The sequence below is a fragment of the Bos mutus genome, chromosome 1, assembly GCF_027580195.1.
Source record: "Bos mutus isolate GX-2022 chromosome 1, NWIPB_WYAK_1.1, whole genome shotgun sequence".
NCBI classification, from domain to species: Eukaryota; Metazoa; Chordata; class Mammalia; order Artiodactyla; family Bovidae; genus Bos; species Bos mutus.
In genome coordinates this window covers 116,111,413-116,138,467 of record NC_091617.1, presented here as the reverse complement: position 1 = coordinate 116,138,467, position 27,055 = coordinate 116,111,413, and the positions used below count along the sequence as shown (strand labels likewise).

At 44.0% G+C, this 27,055-nt stretch overlaps 1 protein-coding gene across 1 annotated transcript in view; it reads right to left on the bottom strand.

Moving 5' to 3' along the window:
• MINDY4B (MINDY family member 4B) overlaps positions 1-24,960 on the bottom strand; it is a 41,776-nt gene extending 16,816 nt beyond the window's left edge. The window contains exons 1-8 of the mRNA XM_070361982.1: positions 24,854-24,960; positions 24,299-24,326; positions 22,469-22,636; positions 11,457-11,576; positions 10,566-10,657; positions 7,953-8,118; positions 6,832-6,897; positions 42-112 (exon numbers count right to left, since the gene is read on the bottom strand). Of these exons, the coding sequence (XP_070218083.1) occupies positions 42-112; positions 6,832-6,897; positions 7,953-8,118; positions 10,566-10,657; positions 11,457-11,576; positions 22,469-22,636; positions 24,299-24,326; positions 24,854-24,960 (818 nt within the window). The remainder of the gene's footprint in view (positions 1-41; positions 113-6,831; positions 6,898-7,952; positions 8,119-10,565; positions 10,658-11,456; positions 11,577-22,468; positions 22,637-24,298; positions 24,327-24,853) is intronic.
• Between the last annotated feature and the right edge of the window lie 2,095 nt (positions 24,961-27,055).

The following is a 27,055-nucleotide window of genomic DNA, read 5'->3' as shown; positions in this document are numbered from 1 at the left end:
GAGCTACAGGAAATACCTGTGCAAATATTTGTAGCATTTACCTTTCAAATGTTCTGGAGAAGATCAGGCTGTAAAGAAATAAGATGACGCCATGGCATCCTTCTCCTTTGAACTATTTGGAAAACAAAGGAAAAACACATTTGTCTAAATGCTGTGCATCTCTGTGTACCTGTGGGCCTGAATTCAAGGATTTACAGCCTGAGGGATTTTTTCTAGCTGACGAAAGGACAGTGGAAGCTGTCTCTGCTTCCCTAGGTCATCTCCTCTCAGATGCATCCTCTTGCCTTGCTTCAGGCCTGCCCGTGGCACCATCATTTTCTTGGTTTTCAATCTGTCTTTCTTTCTTCCACTTATATCACGTGACTCTCTTTGACTCATGGCTAAGACTTCGTGTATTTTCCCTCTCCGTTTTTCCAGCATCCATCCTAGCCCAGCCCTTCAGAGTTGCTCTGGATGGCCTTTATCTAGCCTCCCTCAGTCACTGCTTTCCTCCTCATTACCCTGTTAAACTCAGGGGGAGCAGAGTTTTCTAGAAATTGGAGTTACAGAAACCTGAATTCAAAACCAATTCTATTATACTAACTCCAACTCACTTTGAGTTTCAGTCTCATCTGTAATTGCAGGTAAAAATACCTTTTCCCTAGGATTATTGCAAAAGTTGAAGGAAATAATGTACAGTGCCTACCTTAGTTTTGTTTTGTTTTTTTGTCATTGTTTAGTCACTCAATCATGTCCTACTCTTTGCGACCCCATGGACTGCAGCACGCCAGGATTCCTTATCCTTCACTATTTCCCAGAGTTTGCTCAAACTCATGTCCAATGAGTCAGTGATGCTATCCAATCATCTCATCCTCTGTCATCCCCTTCTCCTGCCTTCAATCTTTCCCAGCATCAGGGTCTTTTCAAATGAGTCAGCTCTTTGCATCAGGTGGCCAAAGGATTGGAGTTTCAGCTTCAGCATCAGTCCTTCCAATGAATATTCAGGACTGATTTCCTTTAGGATTGACTGGTTGGATCTCCTTGCAGTCCAAGGGACTCTCAAGAGTCTTCTCTAACACCACAGTTCAAAAGCATCAATTCTTCAGTGCTCAGCCTTCTTTATAGTCCACCTCTCACATCCATACATGACTACTGGAAAAACCATAGCCTTGACTAGATGGGCCTTTGTTGACCAAGTAATGTCTCTGCTTTTAATGTGCTATCTAGGTTGATCATAGCTTTTCTTCCAAGGATCAAGTGTCTTTTGATTTCATGGCTGCAGTCACCATCTGCAGTGATTTTGGAGCCCAAGAAAATAAAATCTCTCACTGTTTCCATTGTTTCCCTATTTATTTGCCCTGAAGTGATGGGACTGGATGCCATGATATTTGTTTTTTGAATGTTGAGTTTAAAGCCAGCTTTTTCACTCTCCTCTTTCACCTTCATCCAGAGTCTCTTTAGCTCTTCATTGCTTTCTGCCATAAGGGTAGTGTCATCTGCATATCTGAGGTTGTTGATATTTCTCCCGATAATCTTGATTCCAGCTTGTGCTTCATCCAGCCTGGCATTTCTCATGATGTGCTCTGTATATAAGTTAAATTAGCAGGGTGACAGTATACAGCCTTGACATATTTCTTTCTCAATTTTGAACTAGTCCACTGTTTCATGTCCAGTTCTAACTGCTGCTTCTTGACCTGCATACAGATTTCTCAGGAGGCAGGTAAGGTGGCCTGGTATTCCCATCTCCCTAAGAATTTTCCATAGCTTGTTGCAATCCACACAGACAAAGGCTTTAGCATAGTCAATGAAGCAGAAGTAGATGTTTTTCTAGAGTTCTTATGGTTTTTCTATGATCCAACAGATGTTGGCAGTTTGACCTCTGGTTCCTCTGCCTTTTCTAAATCCAGCTTGAACATCTGGAAGTTCTCAGTTCATATACTGTTGAAGGCTAGCTTGGAGGATGTTGAGCATTGCCTTGTTAGCGTGTGAGATGAGTGCAATTATGTGGCAGTTTGAACATTCTTTGGCATTGTCCTTCTTTGAGATTAGAATGAAAACTGACCTTCCCAGTCCTTTGGTCAGTGCCAAGTTTTCCAAATTTGCTGGCATATTGAGTCGCAGCACTTTCACAGCATCATCTTTTAGGATTTGAAATAGCTCAGCTGGAATTCAATCATCTCCACTAGCTTTGTTTGTAGTGTTGCTTCCTAAGGCCCAGTTGACTTTGCACTCAAGGATATCTGACTCTAAGTGAGTGGTCACACCATTGTGATTATCTGGGTCATTAAGATCGTTTTTATATAGTTTTTCTGTGTATTCTTGCCACCTCTTCTTAATATCTTTTGCTTTTGTTAGTTCCATACCATTTCTGTCCTTTATTGTGCCCATCCTTGCATGAAATATTCCCTTGGTATCTCTAATTTTCTTGAACAGATCTCTAGTCTTTAGCATTCTGTTGTTTCCCTCTATTTTTTTGCATTGCTCACCTTGGTTCTTAGAACATGCTATTAATAGAACCACAGAAAAATTACTATCTGCCCCTTTCTAAGGGACTTCTCCCTGTCTCTTTTCTTGGCCAGGTTACTTTTCTGCTCTGAACTTTCTGAAGGTGCCCTGTGAGCTCCAGGATATAATCCACCCACATTCAGGGCCTCCCACTGGTTGGCCTTATCCTGGCTTTGTGTCAGTACTCTACCTGCTGAGGAGAAGAAACTCCTTGGCTGGCTTTCAAAGTGCCCAGGGTTAAAGCCTTTTCTTTAAAGGCATAGTGTCAGGAAGGTTTCTGTGAAAATGCATATGCTTTCCCTTTTGTGAGTTAATCTGTGCTTCACTATCTGTGTGCTAACAAGGGCTGGAATCTCATGCAGGAGAACAAATTTCAGTGCCACTACAGCCAGATGGGAACCCAAATGGCTGTACTGCAGGACGTGAGAGAAAAGGGGAGAGGTGGAGCCTGAGGCACAGGACAGCACCCTTGGGTCAGTTTCCTGTTGCTGTCTTAACAGATGACCACAGACTCGATGGCTTAAAATAATGGGAATCCATCATCTCAGGGTTCTAGAGGCTAGCTGTCCAGCCTTGGTATCTGTGGACTCGATCCTAACTGCTGGTCAGTCCACGTTCCTTCTGGAGTCTTTATGGGAAATGGCGTCTCCTAGTGTTTTCCAGGTTCTGGTAACGGTCTTAATTCCTTGGCTCGTGACCCCACATTGCATAGCTTCTTCCCTTCTGCTTCTCTCATTGCATCCTTTTTTTCTGACTCTCCTGCCATCCTCTTTCTGTTTTAAAACCATTATGATTAATCAGACCCACCAGAAAAATTCAGAATAATCTTCCATCTGAGACTGTGAACTTAATCTCATCAGCAGTTCCTTTTGACCAGTTAGGTAACATCATTCAGTCTATCACGACTTGTTTAAGGGGAGTCACTGCTCCCCTTATCAGCTAATGGAGGGCATGCTAGATGGAACATAGGTCTAGTGCAGCCAGATTTTCTGATTTGGCCAGAAGGCGCTAAACCTTTAGGTTTTGATATGGAATTTTCTGATTCTTTTTGAAGTTCACTAACTCAAACTTTTAAAAATACAACACCAGGTGAACTGACACTGCCCATCCTGTGTGGTAGATGTATGAGTTTCCTACAACTGCCCTACAAGTGGCCAGAAATTCAACAGAAGTTTATTCTTTGAAAGGCTTGAAACAACAGAAGTTTATTCTTTCACAGTTCCGGAAGCTGGACGTCTGAAATCAAGGTGTCAGAGGAGGGCCATGCTCTCTCTGAAGGCCCGAGAGAAGGAACCTTCCTGGTACCTTCCTAGCTTCTTGTGGCTGCTGGCAGTCCTCGGCGTCCTTGGTTTGGGAGATACATCTCTCCAGTCTCCACTATTGCATGGCGTTTTCCCTGCATGTGTCAGGGTTTATGACCAAGTTTCTCTTTTCTTATGAAGATAGAAGTCATTGGATTGAGGCCCACCCTCAGCCAGCATGACCTGATATTAACTTGATGACATCTGCAAAGACCCTCTGGCTGAATAAGAACACATTCGCAGCTGCTGGGGCACACACATTTTGGGGGGGGGGCGGATGATGCAACTCAACCCATAATAACAATAGGCCTGCTCCCACATGTAGCCCTCAGTTCTTCAGCTTGTGATCCCTGCCTCAAGATAGGCACAGAGATGCTTTTTTTTTTTTAATGTTTTTTTAAATTAATTTTTATTTGGTGTATAGTTGCTTTACAAGGTTGTATTAAGTTTCTAGTGTACAGCAAAAGGAATCAGCCATATATATACATATATCCCCTCCCTTTTGGATTTCCTTGCCATCCAGGTCACCAAAGAGCATTGAGTAGAGTTCCCTGGGCTGTGCAGTATGTCCATTTTGTACATAGTATCAGTGATGTATATGTGTCAGTCCCAATCTCCCACTCCTCGCCCCACCTCCAGAACTGTTGTTCTTTGATAGTAATGACATTGGGCGAAGGTCTGAATGGAGGCTGATCACACAGGCAGCCCCTGGTCTGGGAGTGCCCTTGAGAGGGGTATCTATGAAGCAAGATTCCCCCTCACTCAGGAAATGGTGCTGGCCCTTCCCCAGCATAGCTACGGTAATGGTCAGCTTGACACGGGTAGCTCTTGTGCCAAACCTACCTGCACTGTGCAGTCTGATTCCACTTCTGTTTATTACTTATTCCAGCTTAACCCTTAGCCTTTGAGGGGAATCCCTATATATAGCTCTAGCTCTGATTTTCCAATTGTCAGCTCTGGCTACACTTAAGAAACCGTTGCAGATGTGAAAGTCCTTCTTATTGAATCAGACTCTCCCAGGGCTGAGTTGAGGAGATGGAAGGTAGAGAGGGAAGGGTTTTCCTCTGTTGACTAGGAAAGTAATTTCTTAAATGGTTCCTCTCTGTGTAGCCCCCTTAAACATCTCTCTCTGCAACAGAGAGTCCCTAAGCAGGCTTCAATTGCACCCCACTCCAGTATTCTTGCCTGGAAAATCCCATGGATGGAGGAGCCTGGTGGGCTGCAGTCCATGGGGTCGCTAAGAGTCGGACACGACTGAGTGACTTCACTTTCACTTTTCACTTTCCTGCATTGGAGAAGGAAATGGCAATCCACTCCAGTGTTCTTGCCTGGAGAATCCCAGGGATGGGGGAGCCTGGTGGGCTGCCTTATATGGGATCGCACAGAGTCAGACACGACTGAAGTGACTTAGCAGCAGCAGCAGCAGCAGCCTAACATTTCATGTCAGATAATTTAAAATCTATCACACAGCTTTGATTGCTTTCATATTGCTATTGGAACAAATTACTATAAATTTGTAGCTTAAATAGTACAGATTTATTTTATTATCTTATAGTTCTGGAGGTCAGAAGTCTGAAATGGGACTTACTGGTCTAAAATTAAGATATCAGCAGCTCTAGTAGAAACTAACACAACATTATAAAGCAACTATGTGTGTGCGTGTGTGTGCTCAGTCATGTCCGACTCTTTGCGACCCCATGGACATGCCCTCCAGGCTGCATGTCCGTGGGATTTTCCAGGGAAGATACTGGAGTGGGTTGCCATTTCCTCCTCCAGTGAATCTTCTGACCCAAGGATAGCACCCGAATCTCCTGCATTGGCAGGAGGGTTCTTTACTACTGCATCACCTGGGAAGCCCAAAACAACTATACCCAAGTGAACAAAAAAAAAAAAAATTGTCATCAGCCCTGCATTCCTTCTGGAGGCTCTAGAGGAGAATCCGCTTCCTTGCCCTTTCCATCTTGCAGCAGTCTATCCACATTCCTTGGTTCATGGCCTCCAGTTTCAAAGCAGCAATAGGGGTGATGCTCTTTTCATATCACACCACTCTTCCCCTCCCTTCTGCCTTCCTCATCCACATATAAGGTCCCTTGTAATTACACTGGACCCACCCACGTAATCCAGGATAATCTCCCTATTTTAAAGTTAGCTGATTGGCAACCTTAATTCCCCTTCACCATGTAATGAAGCAGTCATGGGTTCCAGGTGGTAGAGTATAGACATCTTTCAGGAGACTGTTCTTCTGCCTACCACATAGACCCAAGAGCTGATGGAGGAGGTAGGTCTGGGGTAACTAGTTTATCCAAGAACCTATTGCTAGTGTGTGTTTGACAGCTCATGCTCAAGTTTTCCATTGCTGTGATCTTTGAAAGGCCTGGAGCTCTGAGTTTCATGAATCACATTCCCCTTTCCACACATACACATGGACTTATAGTTACCCTGCTACATTGTAAGGTTCTGATCCTTCGGAAAACCAACTTTCCTTTCTTTCTCCGCAGAGGCATCTTACAAAAGCACCTTGCGTTTTCAACCATCGCTGTCTCCTACTTTGTGTCACGCCTACCCAGGGGGTGAGGAAGACTCATTGCAGGGGAGAGCACTGTGCAGAAGGGGCTGCTAGAAGAGGTGTGGAGGGGCACCTTTTTCAGACAGAAAGTCATTTCTTTGAGCCAATGTGAATGGTCATTTTGGCAATTTAGACTACAATTTTTATGTTTTATCCCTCAGAGGAGGCAAGAATGCTGTAAAATTTTCTCTTCCCATAAAAGCCATCTTGCTGTATATGCCCTCTATAGTATTATTCTTTGGGTTTGATTAGCCAAGGAGAAAGAGGCATTTGTGAGCAGGCCTGTGTATGATCTAGCCTCTCTCTAGATTGTGGGGAGGGACAGACAGGCTTCTCTTTCTCTCATTCCGCCCTCTCTTAGTCCTCAAAATGACCTGGTTTTCTTAACAAGCATCATTAGAAATATACTTTATAAAAGGAAGAAAATTCCTGTAAGATCAGTTCAACATAAAGGAATTACCTCAATACTTAAACACTTACACATTGTAAATGATCATAGATGAATTTCTCAGTGGCTTCTTTGTCTGAAAGTTCAAACAGCTGGAGCTATAAGTCAGAAATAGAAGATAAAAATGAATAGGAAGATGAAAGTCACATCTAGAAGATGTCAACTCACTGTTATTACCTCAAGGGAGTTCTTTGTTTCATTGCAAAATCACAGTGCTAAAACTGACATATTATCTTACCCAAGGTCATGTAAAACATACATGGTAAAATTGGGAGGCCACCGGTCTCATGTTTGCATTCCTGTTTTAAACCAATATGGTATCTTGAGAAGGAAAACCATAAACACATTTTTTTCCCTAATAGGTAGAATTTAGCCAAGTTTAAAAGATTAGTTATGAAAGTGTAGTTTTATGATAATTTCAGGCATGAGATTTTCTTTTTAAAAATGTTTTTGTTGTAGTTAATATATGGTATTATATAAATTACAAGTGTAGTATCTAGTGATTCCCAATGTTTAATGGTAATATTTCATTTATAGTTATTATAAAATATTGACTATCTTCCTCGTGTTGTATAATATACTCTGTAGCTTATTTTATACATAATAGTCTTCACCTCTTAACTCCCAAACCCTATGTTGCCCCCTGTCCTTCCCTTTCCACTGATAACCACTGCTTTGTTCTCTGTGTTCTGTGAATCTGCTTCTTTTCTCTTAGGTATGGAATATACTTGTTTGTTTGTTTGTTTTGATATGGACTGTTTTTAAAGTCTTTATTGAATTTGTTGTAATACTATTTATGTTTTGGTTCTTTGGCCATGAGGCATGTGGGCATCTTAGCTCCCGGAGTAGGGATTGAACCCACACCTCCTGCATTGGAAGATGAAGTCTTAACCACTGGACCACCAGGGAAGGCCCTGGAATATTCTTGATCATGGTAAATTTTGGAAGGAGAAATTCACAGCAGGCATCTCTGTCTTGGCTGCTTGGGTTCCTCATGGCCTTGATCCTTGCCTCTTTGATCACATCAGATGCTTACATTGTAGAGGTCCACCCCAGAGCAGCAGTGGGCTTCTAACTCCCTTGCCATGGTGAGTCTAGTACTCACCCAGGCTCCAGCACCTTTATCGGGCAGGATGGGCAGGAGCGCACTCACCCGTTCAGAGAAACCGTCCCCAGAGTAGCCAGGAGTTGGGGCGACATAAGTGTCCTCAGTAATGAGGCAGATGGTGGCCTTCTGAGCTGCTCCTGCGGCCCACAGGATGCCTGCAAGCGCCGCCGCCAGCGTGTGGTCCTGATCGTGCTTGCTTATCCTGCACAAGCTTTAACACAGAAGGAGGGGAGGAACACGTGGCAAAGAACATCACCTAGCCGAAGGCCCGGGCCTCCACTTTCGGGAGCCCTTCTGAGTACGGGATGGCTCTGTTGGGCTCCTTCATCAGCCTGCACTCCGAGAATGTCGTGGGGTCTTGTCCTCTCTGCCCCCACGGAACAGGCATCCTCATCCCAGCACACTGTTCCTCTTGGCTCTCCACCCTGTGCATTACGGTCGCCACTGAATCCCCACACTGTCCTCTCTCTTGAACTCTAGTCAGGCTCCATCCAAACTCTCTAACCCCATAACACAGGCCCTTCCAAAGTGCAACCCTGAACAGTCCTCCCAGGTTTATCTCCCAGACTTCATTTTGCAAACCCTCTGCCCCAGATGGACTGGTCCCCTGGATGTTGTTTCTGCGTTCCACCTCCATGGTTTTTCTCATGCGCTGCCTTTAATATACATGTCCTGTCTGTGCTTCCTGCCTGATCACATCCTATGTGTCATTTGAGGCCGCCTTCAGGTTGCCCTTAGTGACTTGTAACTTACTCTCATCTGGCACTCATTGGGTCCAGCATTGTCCTAAGCACCTAACACGTATCACCTCATTTAATCCTTTCAACAAGCTGTGAGGTGGACACTATTATTTCTCCTATTTTAGAGGTAAGGAAGGGAAGACAGGGAGGTTGAGTAGTCTGCCCCTAGTCTTCTGCCTTTACAGCAGTAGAGCAGTGACTTGAATGCAGGCAGTGTGCCTCCTGACTTAACCATTAGATTATCCTGAAGCATTAGCCCTGTCAAGTAATCCCAGCGGGTCCGACTTCCCTGGAAATGAGAGCCAGTCTTTACATCAGAGACCTGTGCTATGCTCATTTTCTAAATATTTAACATTGACAGCTGCGGTCCTAATGAAGAAACACCTGATAGAGGTTAGCGAATGAACTCAGCCATGGTTTATAAAATCCACCTAGATCTATGATGATACAGAAATGAGTAACAAGAGCCTCATACTCCAAAACCCCAGTGCAAGGTAGAATGAGAATAAAACAAAGTGCTGGGAAATTACAGAGGAAGGAGAAAGAACTTGTACCTGGGAACATTCAAGAAGGCTTCATGGAGATAGTGGATCGTAGCTGTTATTCATTACCATTGACTTAATACCAAGTACTGTGCTAAATGCTTTCTATTTGTATAGCAAATGTATGTGTTTCATCTAGACTTCTTGGGATCTCTTACTCAGTTGGTGGATACATCCTGCCATTGCTTTGGGTACTTTCGCTAGCGGCTCGTAGTTCTAAACTTTCTGAAGACCTGGAGCCATCTTCCCTGAAAGTGACTAGGAGTTGTGCCACCTTCCCATAGGAGGGTACATAGTAGATGCCTAAGCAGGAGTGAGAGGTGAAAAGGCCTCACCCCTTATCTGAAGGTGGAGCAGTGCCCCACTGCCGAGAGCTCCCATGGCTCAGGCGGAGCCTAGCCATCACTGGCAACCACCTGCTGCCTCCACTTCTCTTCCTTCCTGAGCCTGTTTTACTCTGCTCTCTTATGGGTTTCTTCTGAGGACATTCATTCACTTAATAAATAACCTGCATAAAGAATTCCCGTCTTTGGCTCTGCTTCTAAGGAACCTGGCAATTCATGTTCTTAGGATAGATGAGTATTCAGTTCCTGTTTTGGGTGATAACTTATCCTGCTTGAAGATAGGTAGGTGCCTTTTAATTATTTCTGTTTCTCCTAATAGCAATCATATAGCCTTGCACATGATAGGGGCTTGTTGACATCTAAGAACAAAATAATTTGAACTGATTTTTAAAAAAATAGGCAGCCACCAAACACGGCATTGCCAGCCTGATTAAACAGGAGGGTGAATTCTCCAGTTATGAGGCTTTTCATCACCCCTTTTGTTCTCTCTCTGGAATTGTTAGGTTGGGGCTTCCCATCATATGTTGTCAGTTGAGCCCACCTGGAGACCTGGTGCTTGATTTTACCTGCCAGGGTGGTCTGCGGTGGAGCATAAACCTGTCAGCATTACTCCTGCAGCTGAACCTTGAGGGGGACTCTGGGCGAGCCCTCCCCAGTTGTGAAATCCAGCCCCTCTGGGAGAACCAGGACCATTTCTGTCTCTTTTTATTTTTTAAGATTCTTTTTAATATGGACTGTTTTTTAAAAGTCTTTACTGAAATTGTTACAATATTGCCTCTGTTTTATGTTCTGGTTTTCTGACTGTGAGGCATATGGGATCTTAGCTCTCTCTCCAGGGATCAAACCCGTTTCCCCTGCGTTGGAAGGCAAAGTCTTAACTACTGGACTGCCAGGTAAGTCCCCACTTTTTGCCTTCTGAGTCAAGTCTCCTTCTTGAGGCAACCCAGGGGATTTTCCCTGGTGATTATTTAGCCCATGAAGTTTTTCATAACATGGTTAATTCTTTTCGCATCCTTCTCATAGGCCTCTTACCTGAGGAAGTTACAGTCTTTTCCCTTCCTTGTAAACAGCAGGTATTTAATGATGGGTCCTTGTACAGCCATCTGAATGCTTTGGACACCTCCCTGAAATGGGAGTGGATGAATAGTGAGGAGCAGGGCTTTACAGTGGTATTGGAACCCTTAGGGCCCACATTATAAAAATGAACTCTTGGAAACAGATGTCATCATTTATTCTTCTTGGCAGCCTTTTCCCTCCTGATGCACAGCATCCCTAGGCTTAGCAAAGGGACACTGCACTCTACAATGCCACACCTCTCCATGGACTATGGCCGGGTGCCATGGCCAGACTAGAACCTGCAGTGACTTGCTTCTCTGTGGAGCATGATAGCCAGCACCCCAGGCTGTCTGTCTTCCTCTGTCCTGCCTTCACTGTGCTCCTGTCTCACATTCAACTTTGAGATTTGCAGGAAGTAAGGAACTAGTCGGCTAGCTCTTGAAATTCTGTGTGGCTAATGATCAATGATATGAATTATTGAGATTTTGGCGGATTCATTTCTATATTTGGCAAAACCAATACAATATTGTAAAGTTTAAAAATAAAATAAAATTAAAAAAAAATAAAACAAGTTAGAAATTCCTAGATCTCTCTATACCTCTAAATTCTTAGCGATGCTTAGGACTTTGAAAGAAGAGCTAGGAAAACCAGAATTTGGAAGAGGGTAGGGAAGAGTTTGAGACTTTATTACATCCTTGATAGTGTCTTAGAATTTTCAACACACTAATTCTGTTATCATTTAAGGTTACATTTTAAATTATAAACATGTTTCTACATTTGATTATAATGAAAACATGCATTTATATGGAGGAGGATGGAAGGAAACACAGGGAGCATAGGATTAAAAAAGAGATCACTTGTGCTTACCTTTCCCACTTGCAACGCGAAAGCCAGGTCAGAAAAAGGCTCATGAAACTGAAAATAGGCCTTTGTCCAGTCAGAGCTGAAGACCTGGATGGTATTTCCAAAGAGGGTCTGGCGCAGTTTCTGAAAAAAAGGGAACAAATGGTTCAAAGGGTATTCTTCCTAGACACAGCCCTTAGCAAACAGCCCTAAGCCAGGTGGTGGAATCACGGAGGTGGGCCTGTCCCTTTCCTAGAGTCAGGTTAGCATGTTACTCTGTTCCTCTGAGCATGATTGTCCAGCCCTCTGCAAAAGATTTGCATCAGGTTCACTTAGGACACTTTATCCTGAAGGCCCAGAGCATCGACTCTGCACCTGTTGCCCCCGTCTGAGTTTTGTCCCTGTGTCTGTCTCACCCTCCATTGCCAGCCATCTTCCCTGCTCGCTCTTACCATCCGTGATGAGGCTGCAGTTCTGTTCTCATGCCTCTTGTCCCTCCATCCATGACTCTGGAACCTGTACCTCTCCTGCCTTTGGGTCTTTCTCTCTTGCTTAGAAAAAGGGAATAGGCAGGCCTCTATGATTGTAACCTGAGTGTGATAGTGGTGTCAATGGTATTCAACAAGCAGCCTTTGTTCTTGCCCTAGAATCTTTGTGATTTTTTCTGGATACTCTGCAGCATGTTGAGATTAGAGAGGGTCTTTTAGAAAATCCCAGAAAGCTTGGTACAAGCCTTTGTAAACCAAACACATGACAAAAAGGGAATGACTTTATAACCAGTGACACAAGAATCTTTGAGTATGTGTTAGGTCCTGTGTGGGGTATAGATGCGTAAAGAGTTTAACCTTGCAACCATGTCCAATAAAGCATGTGTGACATTCCATTAGACAAAGTGCCAGGAGTGAAGACGACTTCTGACGGAAGCAGTCAGTGAAAGCTTCGTGGAAGAGGTGGCATTTGAACGAGGCTGGCAAATGGCATCTAGTATTTTTTGAGCATTTTCTGTGCACCCAGGACTGTGCTAAGTGCTTTGAGTTCATTATGTTAATTTAATTCTTTGAGAAAGGTCCCATTTTATAATTGACCATTTAAATTGACCATTATGAAATGGTCATTTTATAATTATCCTCCTTTTACAGGAAAGTATTTGCAGAAGATCACCCAGCCAGAAGAAGCCAAGCTGGGATGCACACCCAGTCTAACAGCACTGAGCCGCCTCCCAGCTTCAACCCTGTATGTGCCTTCCTTAGGACTGGTGTCATTTTTATGTGCTGATCATTGTTGAATTAATAGCGCTCATTAGCTTGGGCCACTCTTTGGTAATGTAGAAAACATTTAAAATGTTTATTTAATTATTTAAAAGGACCCTTTACACCATGCCCTTAACGGGGAATCAAAGTCACTTGCCATAATAAAAAATAGAGAAAAGCAAACACCGTATGTTAATGCATATATATACACGAAACCTAGAAAAATGGTACTGATGAAGCTATTTGCAGGGCAGGAGTAGAAGCGCAGACATAGAAAATGGACTTGTGGACACAGTAGCGGGAGAGGGAGGGACGAATTGAGAGAGTGGTGTTGACATATATATGCTACCATGTGTGAAATAGCTAATGGGAAGCTGCCATATAGCACAGGGAACTCAGCCCAGTGTTCTGTGATGACCTCGAGGAGTGGGATGGGGGAGGCTGGGAGGAAGGCTCAAGAAAGAGGGATTTATATACACATATAGCTGACTCATGTTGTTGTACAGCAGAAACTAACACAACATTATAAAGCAATCAAATTGCTCTATAACATTATAATAAAATTAAAAATTAAAAAACACTGTACAGAATAGTGACCAAAAGTAAATACATAAATATATAATAGAAATAAAATGATCTTATTGAATCATGCTAGAAACCATTTTCTATGAAGTCTCTGACTGAACCCTGCACTCTTTTTAATTAACAAGGGAGATGGTGGTGATGGTTTAGTAGCTAAGTCATGTCTGACTCTTGTGACCTCATGGACTGTAGTCCACCAGGCTCTTCTGTCCATGGAATTTCACAGGCAAGAATACTGGAGTGTGTTGCCACTTCCTTCTCCAGGGGATCTTCCTGATCCAGGAATCAAACCCAGTCTCCTCCATTGCAGATGGACTCCCCCATTGCAGGTGGATTCTTTACTGACTGAGCTACAAAGGAAGACATGAACATGTCCTTAAGTGGTCTTCTCCCTGGACTGCCAGAGTGAAGAGGGGCCTGAATTTCCATGATGCAACTCCATGTTATTCAATGTCACTTACTGCCACAGCCCCAAACACCCCATACTCCAGCTCAGGGACACGTCCCACACTCTGCAACAGACCACACAATAGCCTGTCACTTGTAAAGGAGGGGAGGCGGGGCAGAGAGGAAGACCTACAAATGCACATACATGGTACCAGGGTATCTGGGGACAGTGAGCAGTTCAGTGAGGCTAGAACATTGCCTGTGTGTGTGTTCCAGGGTCATGGGGCAGAAAGTCAGTGGAAGCTCAGACTGGAAAGTACCTCGAATCTGATTCTGGAGTGTTTTGAACAGCACGCTCAGGCATTTGGAGCTAGTTGAAGAGTGTGGACAAATGGAACATGGAGCACAACTGATCCAGAGCCAGAGTACCTCTTCTCAGCAGTGCGCAGAGCAAACCCTGATGGTTTCCAAGAAGGACACATGCAGGAGAAGCATGCATCTGGAACAGTCTTCTCAATGTCCGACCAGGGTCTGCTTCCATGTGTCCGTGCATGATAAGTCGCTTCATTTGTGTCCCACTCTTTGTGATCCCATGGATTGTAGCCCGCCAGGTTCCTCTGTCCAAGGGATTCTCCAGGCAGGAATACTGGAGTGGATTGCCATTTCCTTCTTCAGGGGATCTTCCAGATGCAAGGATCGAACCCATGTCTCTTGCATCTCCTGCATTGGCAGGCAGATTCTTTACAACGAGTGCCACCTGTGGCTGGAGTTTATTTCCTGGCCACCCGGCTCCTACCTTTGAAAGAAAAGATTGTCTCGACAGAGAAAAAGGAGTACAGCAAGGCCGTCAAAGGCTGTATATACCAAGAGAGTCCCTTGGACAGAAAGGAGATCAAACCAGTCAATCCCAAAGGAAATCAACCCTGAATATTTATTTAAAGGACTGATGCTGAAGCTGAAGCTCCAATACTTTGGCCACCTGATATGAAGAGCTAACTCACTGGAAAAGACCCTGATGCTGGGAAAGATTGAAGGCAGGAGAAGAAGGGGACCACAGAGAATGAGATGGTTGGATGGCATCACCAATACAATGGGCATAAACTTGGGCAAACTTCAGGAGATGGTGACAGATAAGGAAGCCTGGCATGCTGCAGTCTATGGTGTCTCAAAGGGTCAGACATGACTTAGCGACTGAACAACAACAGAGAAAAAGAGGCAGATACATTTCAGAGTGAGAAAGAGCCCCAAACTGCACTCAAGGGAAAATGATGTGTCCCGTGTCTGTCAAGGGGAGGGAGCAGAAGACACAAAGGCTGCTCTTGGAAGACAGAATTGGTGTGCACTCTAGCCAAAAAGGGCCACCAACTCCTGGGCAGAGGACTGCATATGGATGGAAAGTGTTTCTCTGACATCAAGACTGCATAGCGCAGAAGGAAAATGGCTCACTCCTGACTCCAGGGTTGAGAAGCCTCTGCTCTGCTCCTTGCTGACAGATTTCCAAACCTAAGACTTTCTTTGCTTCTTCTGAAACAGGGATAACCCCTGGCTCAGCCCCTATCCCTAAAATGGAAAGCTATCCCACTGCAAGAGAAGATGTATGGAAAGGACTCTGGGAACCATAAGTGCTGTTATTACCTCTGTGAAAACACAGTGTGTCTATGTTGGAACGTCTTATGCTGCATGGAAGAAAGTTCCAGCCCAGATGGAAAAAGACCAGAGACTGGCAGGAGTAAGAGAGGAGAAACCGTGGATAATGTGACAGACTAAGACCGTCAGAACTAAGAAAGCTTAGAATTCAGATTCAATTGAAAAATTCAGTAAGCCAAATCAAACTCCTGTTTATGTTACCAGCTGCCCCTTCCAACTTAGGGAGCATTGCCATCCAAATGCATCTTGGGGAGGCCTAGAGCAGAGGGGCTACAGGCTGCTCGGGGTAGCCCCCACCGGCCAGCATGGCAATGAAGATGACCCACTTTACTTATGTAACCCTGACTTTAAAAAAAAATTTTATTGGGGTATAGTTGATTTACAATGTTGTGTTAGTTTCGGGTGTACAAGAAAGTGAATCAGTTATCCATATGCATATATCTACTCTTTTTTTAGATTCTTTTCCCATATAAGTCATTACAGAGTATTGAGAAGAGTTCCCTGTGCTATACAATAGGCCCCTGTGTGTGTCTGTGTGTGTGTGTGTTAGTCATTCAGCCATGTCTAACTCTCTGCGACACTGTGGACTGTAGCCTGCCAGGCTTCTCTGTCCTTGGGAGTTCCCAGGCAAGAATACTGGAAGGGGTTGCCATTCCCTTCTCCAGGGGATCCTCCCAACCCAGGGATCGAACCCGGGTCTCTTGCATTGCAGACAAGTTCTTTTACCATCTGAGCCACCAGGGAAACCCACAATAGACCCTTATTAGACATCTATTTTATATATGAGTGATAGTCGCTCAGTTGTGTCCGACTCTTTGCAACCCCATGGACTGGAGACTGCCAGGATCCTCTGTCTGTGGAATTCTCAAGGCAAAAATACTGGAAATATTTCTCCAAAAATACTGGAGAAGGAAATACCATTTCCTTCTCCAGGGGATCTTCCCCATCCAGAGTATCTTTATATTATATATATTTTATATATAGTAGTGTGTATATGTCATTCTCCCAGTTTATCCCCCTCAACACTGACTTTTACATCAATATAATTTATAACAAGATTAACCTGACACGCAGTAAATGATACATATATTTTACGCTGCCTGGTAACTAGACACAAATGGTTGCTGCTGCTGCTAAGTCACTTCAGTCGTGTCCGACTCTGTGCGACCCCATGAACTGCAGCCTACCAGGCTTCTCCGTCCATGGGATTCTCCAGGCAAGAACACTGGAGTGGGTTGCCATTTCCTTCTTCAATGCATGAAAGTGGAAAGTCAAAGTGAAGTCGCTCAGTCGTGTCCGACTCTTAGCGACCTCATGGACTGCAGCCCACCAGGCTCCTCCATCCATGGGATTTTCCAGGCAACAGTACTGGAGTGGGGTGCCATTGCCTTCTGCCAGACACAAATGGTAAATGGTCCTAATAAATGACTGTAATGAGTGTTACTGTTTAACACAGTCAAGTGGGGTTTGCAGTTTTTCTCTCTTTACTTTGTTAGTTTTCCAGGAATACTTACCTCTCTTTCCTGATTGCTGTGATGATAATAAGGATGATGACCATTATTTCTCTCTCTCTCTCTCTCTCTCTCTCTCTCACACACACACACACACACACACACACACACACACACAGACATGCACGCATCCACAGATCATTCTTCCCAACAGATTCATTTCCTTACCCTGACTGCCTTGTCTCTTGTCCCTGGGCTTAGAGTTTCTCTGTGACCACCTGTCTCTATCCATTGCTCAGCCACATCACCATACTTCACAACTTGAAGTGGAATAATTCTCTTTGAAGCTCCTTCCCTGAATCCTTTCCTGCTTTAGAAATTGCTGGACCATTGTAGAATCAGAGAATGTAGACCTAGTGAGTTCGAAGACATTTCTAAATCAGCCCACCAAGTAGAGTGGCAATCTCTAGACCTGGTCATGTTCACTGTCAGTTTCTCAACATCTGGGGCAGTACCCGGTACACAGTAGGCTCACAAGAAGTATTTGTTGAATAAAAATCTAATTTGGCCCTTTCATTTTACAGTTAAAGCACTTGGGGCCCAGACCAGTGAAGTGGTATGCCCAAGGTCACATAGCTAGTAAATGGTACTGCCAGATCTCAAATGCAAACCTTTCAGCTGGCACCAGTCAGGGTCCCAGCAGGAAACAGATGGCACTCAAGTCAGGATAATTGACTTGAGGAAAGTTTAATTCAGGGACTGTTTACAAAGATGATGGCTGCATGTGGGGAAACCACAAGGGCTAATGTAGACTGCCAGAGCTACCAAGAATGAGAAGTTGTTATGTCTCCTAGACCTGGAGGTGGGAAAGGAAGAAAAGAGTCCTAGGGGAGCACTGCCTTCAAAGGAGAGGGATTCTGCCAGCTTGCTCAACCTGACTTAATTCCCATCCCTCCCTCCAGGGCTCCCATTGTTCAAACTCAACAGGAAGTCAGAGGAGGGAGCCCTATTGATGAAGTGAGTACAGCTCAGTCTCCAGGGCAGTAAGCAGAGTGGCAAGGGGTAGAACAAGTGTCTGAAGGGGCACACGGATGATATCCACTCTCCTGTACCGAGAAGCTTCTTTTGGAGATTGTCCAGAGGCAGTGAATTAATTAATTAATTAATTAAATAAACATCTACTTAAGACCATCTATTAGACCTGTGCTGACAAAGGTCAGCCAGACCTCTGTCGATAAAGGTCTGTATAGTCAAGGCTATGGTCTTCCCAGTGGCCACATACAGTTGTGAGAGCTGGACCGTGAAGAAGGCAGAGCAATAAAGAATTGATGCCCTCGAACTGTGGTGCTGGAGAAGACTCTTGAAAGTCACTTGGACAGAAAAGAGATCAAACCAGTCAATCTTAAGGGAAATAAGCCCTGAATACTCATTGGAAGGATTGATGCTGAAGCTGAAGCTCCAGTATTTTGGTCATCTGATGTGAACAGACACATTGGAAAAGTCCCTGATGCTGGAAAGGATTGAGGGTAGAAGAAGAGGGCATCAGAGGATGAGATGGCTGGATGGCGTCACCAGTGCAATGGACCTGACCTTGGGCAAACTTTGGGAGATGGTGAGGAACAGGGAGGCCTGGTGTACTGCGATCCATGGGCTCACAAAGAGTCTGACATGACTGGGCGACTGAACAATAACAACATGCTGAATTTGGACGAATTCCAATCATCAGGACTAATTATCAGTTACCAGGCTCTGGTAACTCAAAGCCAACCCATTGCCTGTTATCCTCTGTTAGAGCATCATTCTTCTGGGTCTCCCCCAGAATATTTTGATCTCCCATATTACATTTTTTAGATGATCCTGCTGGGTGGCATTCCAAATAACCACTAGGCAAACCCCTAGTTTTGTTTACTGGCTGCTGATAAAAGAGGCAAGAAGAATATGTTCCAGGCTGGGTCCTGCAGAAGGGTTGGCTCTGGAGGAGGATGGAAGCTGCTGCTGGTGGGAAGATCAGCAGCTGTGGAGGGGAGGAGGAGGGGAGGGGGTGAGATAGGGGGAGGGGATGGGCCCTGAGGAGGACTCTCTCCTTATCCGAGGACCTCACCTGGGTCAGCAGCCTGGCTGGCCATTCATTACACCACACCACCACACACACTGTAAGATGTGAGGCTGGGGAAGGGAGAAGGCTGTGGAACTGGATATAGGGCAGCAAAAAGCAAGAAACAGGAGAATTAGAGACAGCGAAGGGGCCTTGTGTGCATTGCCCACCCCTTACTTTCTCAACAGATTCCCAGCAAAAAGCATGTGCCAATGTCCGGAAGTCCCATGCATCCCAATTCCAAGTGGAGGGGGACAGCGAGAGTAGCAGGATGATGACAAAAGGCGCTCTCATGTGAGAATGAGGATCCAATCACTCTGAAAATTTGCCAGGCAGCTACACTGCCGAAATGTCCTTTAGAACTGGTCTGATCAAGCTTCTACACTGACTCCTGGACATGCGTATTCAGAGTCCCAAGGCTCATCATCTTGAAATCCCAGGGTGTGTTTAATTAATGCTGCTGTTGTTTAAAGGACACACTATCATCTGGTCCTGATAATTGGAATTTGTCCAAATTCAGCTTTTTTGAAGAAAAATCAATTCTCTCTTCTTCTGGGACTTCCTTAACACTCCATCAAGTCTGATTCTTTTGTCTCCAAGCCTCTTCCAAAGGGAGAGAATTATCTTGGAAAAGTTACCGAGGAGGTCTCCAATTGCATCATATCTATATTTGTAGACGAGTGGGAGAATTCAGACCCAGGCTCACTGGCCTCCACAGTATAGAGAGAAACTAGAAGACTTTGGAAACATCGGTGACTGCCTCTTTCCCCCACCACGCCCCCCCTCCCCTGTTTTTAAAATGCATAAAGGCATTTTAAAAAATGCAGTTTTGGGGTTTTTTGGGTGGGGGGTGGGTGTGCTGTGCCACACAGCATGTGGGATCTCAGTTCCCTGACCAGGGATCGAACACACGTGCCCCACCTTAGAAGCGCAGAGCCCTGACCCCTGGGCCTCCAGAGAAGTCCTATAATGGTGTTTTAAAAAATAGATTGTCCATGCACATGGTTCAAAATCCGGAGAGCACAAAAAGCTATGCTAAGAAGATTTCTCCCTGCCCTAAGTCTTTTGTCCCTCCACCCCTCCCCCCCGCCACTACTGTCACATTTTAGGAAATCGTCTGGAAAATTCCATGTGCATTTGCAGGCAAATACAGTACTAGTATAGAATCATAGTTTTCTCTGTTTTGCATATAAAAGGTAGTCTATTTCCTGTTTCCTGATATGTGTAAATTTTAAAATGACCTTCTTCATAGAAATTCATTGGTGGCCAGTAATACTTGTTTATTAAAGATTGAAAATAAAAGATGCTTATTCCTTGGAAGAAAAGCTATGACAAACCTAGACAGAAAAAAAAAAAAGCAGAGATGTTACTTTGCTAACAAAGGTCCATCTAGTCAAAGCTATGGTTTTTCTAGTAGTCATGTACGCTTGTGAGAGTTGGACCATCCATACAGAAGGAGGCTGAGCGCCAAAGAATTTATGCTTTTGAACTGTGATGTTGGAGAAGAATCTTGAGAATCCCTTGGACAGCAAGATCAAATCAGTCAATCCTAAAGGAAATCAACCCTGAATATTCATTGGAAGGACTAATGCAAATGCTGAAGCTCCAATACTTTGGCCACCTGATGCGAAGAACTGACTCATTGGAAAAGACCCTGATGCTGGGAAAGACTGAAGACAGGAGGAGGAGGGGACGACAGACAGCAAGATGATTGATGGCATCACCGACTCAGTGGACCTGAGTTTGGGCAAGGTCCGGGAGATGGTGAAGGACAGGGAAGCCTGGTGTGCTGCAGTTCATGGGGTCACAAAGAGCTGGACATGACTGAGTGATTGAACAACAATAAACCGTTCATTAAAGACCTTGTACAGTAAAATACAGATACACTCAGCCCTCTGTCCCTGAGGATATTGGGGGACCGATGGTACTAGGCAATTTTATATAAGGGACTTGAGTGTGGTGGGCGTTGGTTTTCTCTGGGGGTGCCTGACACCCATCCCCCAGGATACTGAGGGATGACTTCAGTTGCCCTAACTACTGTTCCTATAGCACATCATAGGCAGAATAACCATGGAGGCTGGAGACTCTAACAGGATAACACTTTACCTGTCTTGATTATTCAAAAGGAGAGTGGTAAACTAGATGCCTGAGATACAAGTTAAAGCACCATCCAGGGGCTGGGCCACCAATGAGCCAAGTACTGCATCTCTGAGAGCCCTGCCAGCCTGTCTGCCTGGGACATCGGGCATTCGAGCATAAGGGGGAAGGTGGGTTGAGGCAGAAAGATCTGTGATGATGAGACAGAGCATGTGTGCCTCCCAGCACGTTTGTACCATAACTCCAGCAGTGGAGAGAGTTGCTCCATGGAGCCTGTGAGGATGTGCGTGAAGATGAAGAACATGGGGGCTGTAGGCTGTGTGTGATGATGTCCCATCTGGGAGCCTGAGGAACAGTTATGGGTTATGTTGAGGTTGGAAATACTGCAGTAAGGGCCAGCCTGGCCTCTGGGCTCACAAGGCAGGTGGAGACTGTGAGGTTCCCCCAGAAAGGGGTCCGGCCCCCATCCCCACTCCCAGCGGGGATCCTGCCTATGGGGCACAGACTGCAGAACTTTCTGTCCATGGTGGCCTGACTGCAGCCTTGCTGGTCTTTGCCTGGATGGTCAGGCTGGTCCTGGGTGTGTTCTGAGAGTATACCCAGGTGTAGGGCAGCATGTCCTCAGGAAGAAAGTACCTCTTCCTACTTTTGTTCTTAGGGCCTCAAGGAGAGGCCTCTGCCTATGTCTCTATAATATAGTCTGAGGGGATGGGCTGAATATGGAGAAATTATCCCTGATGTTCACTGTGATTGAAAGGGCGATATTGGAGGACAATCCTGTTGGAAAGATCGCTCAGCCTCACTGGTGCTTTTTTTCCTTTCCTTGATCCCTGGCTTTGCTTCCCCAGGTCCCAACAACACCTCATTGACCATGACAGCTGGTCCTTTGGCCACTTGTCAAGACATTGCCCCCAGCCCACACAAGGAGATGTGGCTGGGTCTCTGCCTCAGCCCCTCGCCCCTACCTTGGTCAAGGTTTGAATGGAGCAAATGGTCCCTGGAAACAGCAGCTTCCAGATCCACTTGGATTCTCAAACTTTTAGGTTCTCTTCAAATCTGACTATTAGTTGCCACCCCAGAAAGTGTTTCCTCCTTGGGATCATGTGTTTGCTGCGGGACTGAGCCAGGGAAGGTTCCCCATCTTCCTCCTGTCCACATGGCACAGGGGTCCTTTCTCCCACATCTACCTCGTTTTTCCACCTTTGCCATCTTTATCATCTACCCCATCCTACCTCATATGGTCAATTATTTGAATTTAACACCCTCATGCCTTCACTTTTAGCGGTCAAATTGAGGAAGTCAATAAAGAGAGACTCTTTATTGGGAAGGAAAGACTGTAACATCACCAGTGTCCTTGAAAAATACCACGCATAAGTCATTTTCATTATATTCTCCTTTAGCAATAACAACTGTCCGTAGTCTTATCTTCCATAATACTCTCATATGACAGCCGATTAGATTCCCCCAGCCTTGTTGTTTGGGGAAGATTACGTTTCGTTTCATGTTTAATTGACAAGCTATACTTACCGTGGCCATTGCTAGGGAGACAGGAAAGCCGCCTGATTTTGAAGAGATGATAGAGGGTTTGGGAACAGAACAAAGGCGACTTGATGGCAAATGTCCTTGTCCTTTTGGCTGAGACCTTCCTGTCCCATCTTCAGTTTCACCAGCAGATATACGGTCACCTTCATGATTCTGTGTAAAATGCCACCACCACCAAAAAACAAAGCAAACAGCTGGTGATGACCTTTTCCTTTGCTTTCCTTCTTTTCTTTGGCTCCCTGAAGTATCAGTGTTCATAAAATGTTGTCTCCCTTTTAGAGATGTCTGAAAATGATCATAAATAGATAAAAAAGAGGCAGAAAAACCCCAGTGTCTGTGTCAAAGGGGTTCTCCCAAGTTTTATGTGACTTGATGAGGTTAAGTGTAACTATGGAAACATAATTAATGCTATCAAGACCTTGACTTGAAGCTGTGTTTATAGACAGTTGTAAATGTTACTGTCTCTTGTTTTGAGGAGACAACATTTTATAAACAATGAGTGAATCTTTTTAGTCTATACGAAGTATTTCCCATTATATTGTTAACTGGCCAATAAACAAAGTCAGGTTACCTTCATTTAATACTCTCAGATTCCTGATCCCTAGCAAGTGCGTGCAATGATTTTCTTCCTTAAAAAAAACCACTCCCATCTTTAAGAAAAAAAAATCCATTTTTACTTTTCTTAACTGATTCTTATAGCATTTAAATATAAGATAGCATCAGTTCTTCTTCCACTTGGTTTAGAATTCTATCCTGATGTCATGAAACATGTCTGACAAATTGGTAGCTGAAACATGAAGGAAACTGCCTTCCTTGTTTTCTGGATTCCTAGAGGCTAAGATACTTTATCTCAGAAACACAGCATCCCAGTCATAGACTACTAATGGGATAAGATGCATTTTGTAAATTACATGGAAAATCTTTACATTTGTAGCAGGGGGTTTCCCCCACCTTGTGGAAAGCTTAACTCAACATTTGTTTATTTTTTTCCTTGCAAAGATTGTTTTATCTTTTGACTGTTCTATTCCCCCAAACGATAGCTAGCTCCATTTAATACTTCTAGGACTGAAATAGAAGTATTCTCTCTCTGACTGTAATGTAGACTGGCTAAGAGAGTTTCAGCAGAAATAATAAGGTTTTTGATCTTATGTTACTTGGAGCAAGGTGCTTTAGTGCTATAGTTAAAATATTAATAATTCAGTTGTTTGACTGTATTATACATTAGTGCCAGGAAAATCACCTTAATATTTTGTGCAGAGTTTGTTCAGTGATTGAATTAATATCTGAAATACAAAGCCCGTTACCTTCTAACCTTTTCAGGTGACAGGAGAGGAAAACATCTTTCATCTTATATTGTATAACAGATTTTAAAATACCTTTTAACATCTGAATTCAGTCATCTTTTCCTTGTTTGAAGATAGTGAAGGAAAACAATTTTTCAGGAGCTGAATCAATATAACTATTTTCAGAACTATTTTTCTTCAGGATCACTGAAGCACTTGGATGTCAGAGTCTAGTGCTGTTGCACAAGTGTAGGAACTCTAGATTCTCATATGATTTTTTTTTTGAAAATAATAACCATATGGTGCTTTTAATGATGCAAAGTAGCTCGTAAAAGTAAGAAGAGATTTTTATGAAAAAAGAAAGCACAAGAAAAGATCTCCAACAGGGTTTCCAGTTTTGTGTTTTCACACATTAAATGCCAAGTGCCCGAGTGACATTACATGCACAGAATAAATGGAGATTATGCTGTTAATGTGATTGTTTGAAGAAGCAACTAGAGGAAAACACTCTGGCTTTGAGAAAAGTAATTACCTGAGAAGTTGTATTATTGGTTCCCAACCTATAAATGAAAGAGAAAACATCAAGAAAATTACTCACTCTGTTCAACCCTTATTCCCTCAAACCTCCTCAACCTCCACTTTGCTTGGGATGCTTTTTCTGCAAACAGTTATACCTGAAGCATTTTAAATGTAAATCTGCAATGGAGACTTCTCACATAGCAAGCGTAAAAGCTGGTTGTTTAGCCACATAAAATCCCCCTGGTTCTAGGGGGGCTTCCCTGGTGGCTCATTGGTAAAGAATCCACCTGCCAATGCAGGAGACAGGGGTTCCATCCCTGATCCAGGAAGGTCCCACATGCCTTGGAGCTGTGCGCCAAAACTGTTGAGCCTCTGCTCTGAAGCCCAGGAGCCATACAGCCCATGCTTTGCAACAACTGAAGTCACTGCAATCAGAAGCCTGCACACCACAGTGAGAGAGTAGCCAGTGTAGCAAGGAAGACCCCCAAAAGACCAAAAATAAATATATAAAATTTAAAAAAAGAAATCCCTCTGGTTCTAGAGGATTGAGAAAATGAGAACATCTTACCGGTGATAACTAAAGATTTCCCTCCATTTGTCAAGAAATAAAAGCTTTCTAGTTATCTCCTCTAAATCCAGCTCTTGGGAGTTTTGTGCCTCTTCTGAGGGCTCCATAATTATTAGATAATGTAAAAAATTGGAAGAAGGAAGTTGTTCAAATGGGAGAGAGAGAGGGCTGGCAGTGAAATGAGTTGGCTGGCAAAGATGCCCAGGTGACGGGTGTGCAGTCCCTACCTTTTGACCAATGAGGAGATCACGCCACACAGTTGCAGCTCTGGGCTTTTTTGTAAGACCTTGCTATCAGATCACGATTAAACTTTCATTAGGGGTGGAACACTTCTCTGTTTTTCTTCACTGTATGGATACCATGAATGTTTAATCCAAGACACAGATTTATAAACAAAAGGACTGCAATGACTTATCTGTATCAAAGCAACTGGGATAATTTAATTGATGAGAGATATCATGTTAGTGGAATGTGATAGCACCTTATGCTGTGTTGCCTCCTTGGAAATGTGTAGTCAAAGAGACTAAAAGCCATCATGATGATATTGAAAAACAGTATCAACTACTGTTGGGTAAAGTGTAGGCTGAGGAGGAAACTGGCCATATCAAGGCCAACTTGATATGGATTTTAGCACACAGAAACCTTACACAATTTGAAGAAGGACTGGTTTGATTTCTTTCTGGGATAAATTTAAAAGTATGTCTCTTCCTATTAGCTGAATGAATTGTAGCTTTAATAACTGGCATAATGAAGAATGTTGATGGTTGTGATGGTTAATTTTATAACTTGTTAGGCTCAGAGAAGGCAATGGCACCCCACTCCAGTACTCTTGCCTGGAAAATCCCATGGACGGAGGAGCCTGGTAGGCTGCAGTCCATGGGGTCACTAAGAGTCAGTCATGACTGAGCGACTTCACTTTGACTTTTCACTTTCATGCATTGGAGAAGGAAATGGCAACCCACTCCAGTGTTCTTGCCTGGAGAATCCCAGGGATGGGGGAGCCTGGTGGCCTGCCGTCTATGGGGTCGCACAGAGTGGGACATGACTGAAGCAACTTAGCAGCAGCAGCAGCAACTTGTTAGGCTATGATACCCAGCTTTATTGACTATATCATAGCCTTTGATTGTGTGGATCACAACAAACTGTGGAAAATTCTTCAAAAGATGGAAATACCAGACCACCTTACCTGCCTCCTGAGAAATCTCTATGCAGGTCAAGAAGCAACAGTTAGAACCAGATTGGAACAGTACTGTTTCCAAATTGGGAAAGGAGTACGTAAAGCCTGTACGTTGTCACCCTGCGTATTTAACTTATATGCAATGTACATAATGCAAAATGCCAGGCTGGATGAAGCACAAACTGGAATCAGGATTATTGGGAGAAATATCAATAACCTCAGATATGCAGATGACACCACCCTTCCTTATGGCAGAAAGCAAAGAAGAACTGAAGAGCCTCTTGATGAAAATCAAAGAGGAGAGTGAAAAAGGTAGCTTAAAACTCAACATTTAAAAGACTAAGATCATGGCATCTGGTCCCATCACTTCATGGCAAATAGATGGAGAAACAATGGAAACAGTGAGAGACTATTTTCCTGGGCTCCAAAATCACTGCAGATGGTGACTGCAGGCATGAAATTAAAAGACGCTCACTCTTTGGGAGAAAAGTTATGACCAACCTAGACAGCATGTTAAAAAGCAGAGACATTACCTTGCAGACAAAACTATGGTTTGTCGTCTAGTCAAATTATGGTTCTTCCCGTGGTCATGTATGGATATGAGAGTTGGACTATAAAGAAAGCTGAGTGCCAAAGAACTGATGCTTTTGAACTGTGGTGTTGGAGAAGACTCTTGAGAGTCCCTTGGACTGCAAGGAGATACAACCAGTCCATCCTAAAGGAAATCAGTCCTGACTATTCACTGGAAGGACTGATGCTGAAGCTGAAACTCCAATACTTTGGTCACCTGATGTGAAGAACTGACTCACTTGAAAAGACCCTGATGCTGGGAAAGATTGAAGACAGGAGGAGAAGGGGATGACAGAGGATGAGATGGTTGGATGGCATCACCGACTCAATGGACATTGAGTTTGAGCAAGCTCTGGGAGTTGGTGATGGACAGGGAAGCCTGGCATGCTGCAGTCCATGGGGTCGCAAAGAGTTGGACATCATTGGGCGACTGAACTGAACTGAACATTTAAATA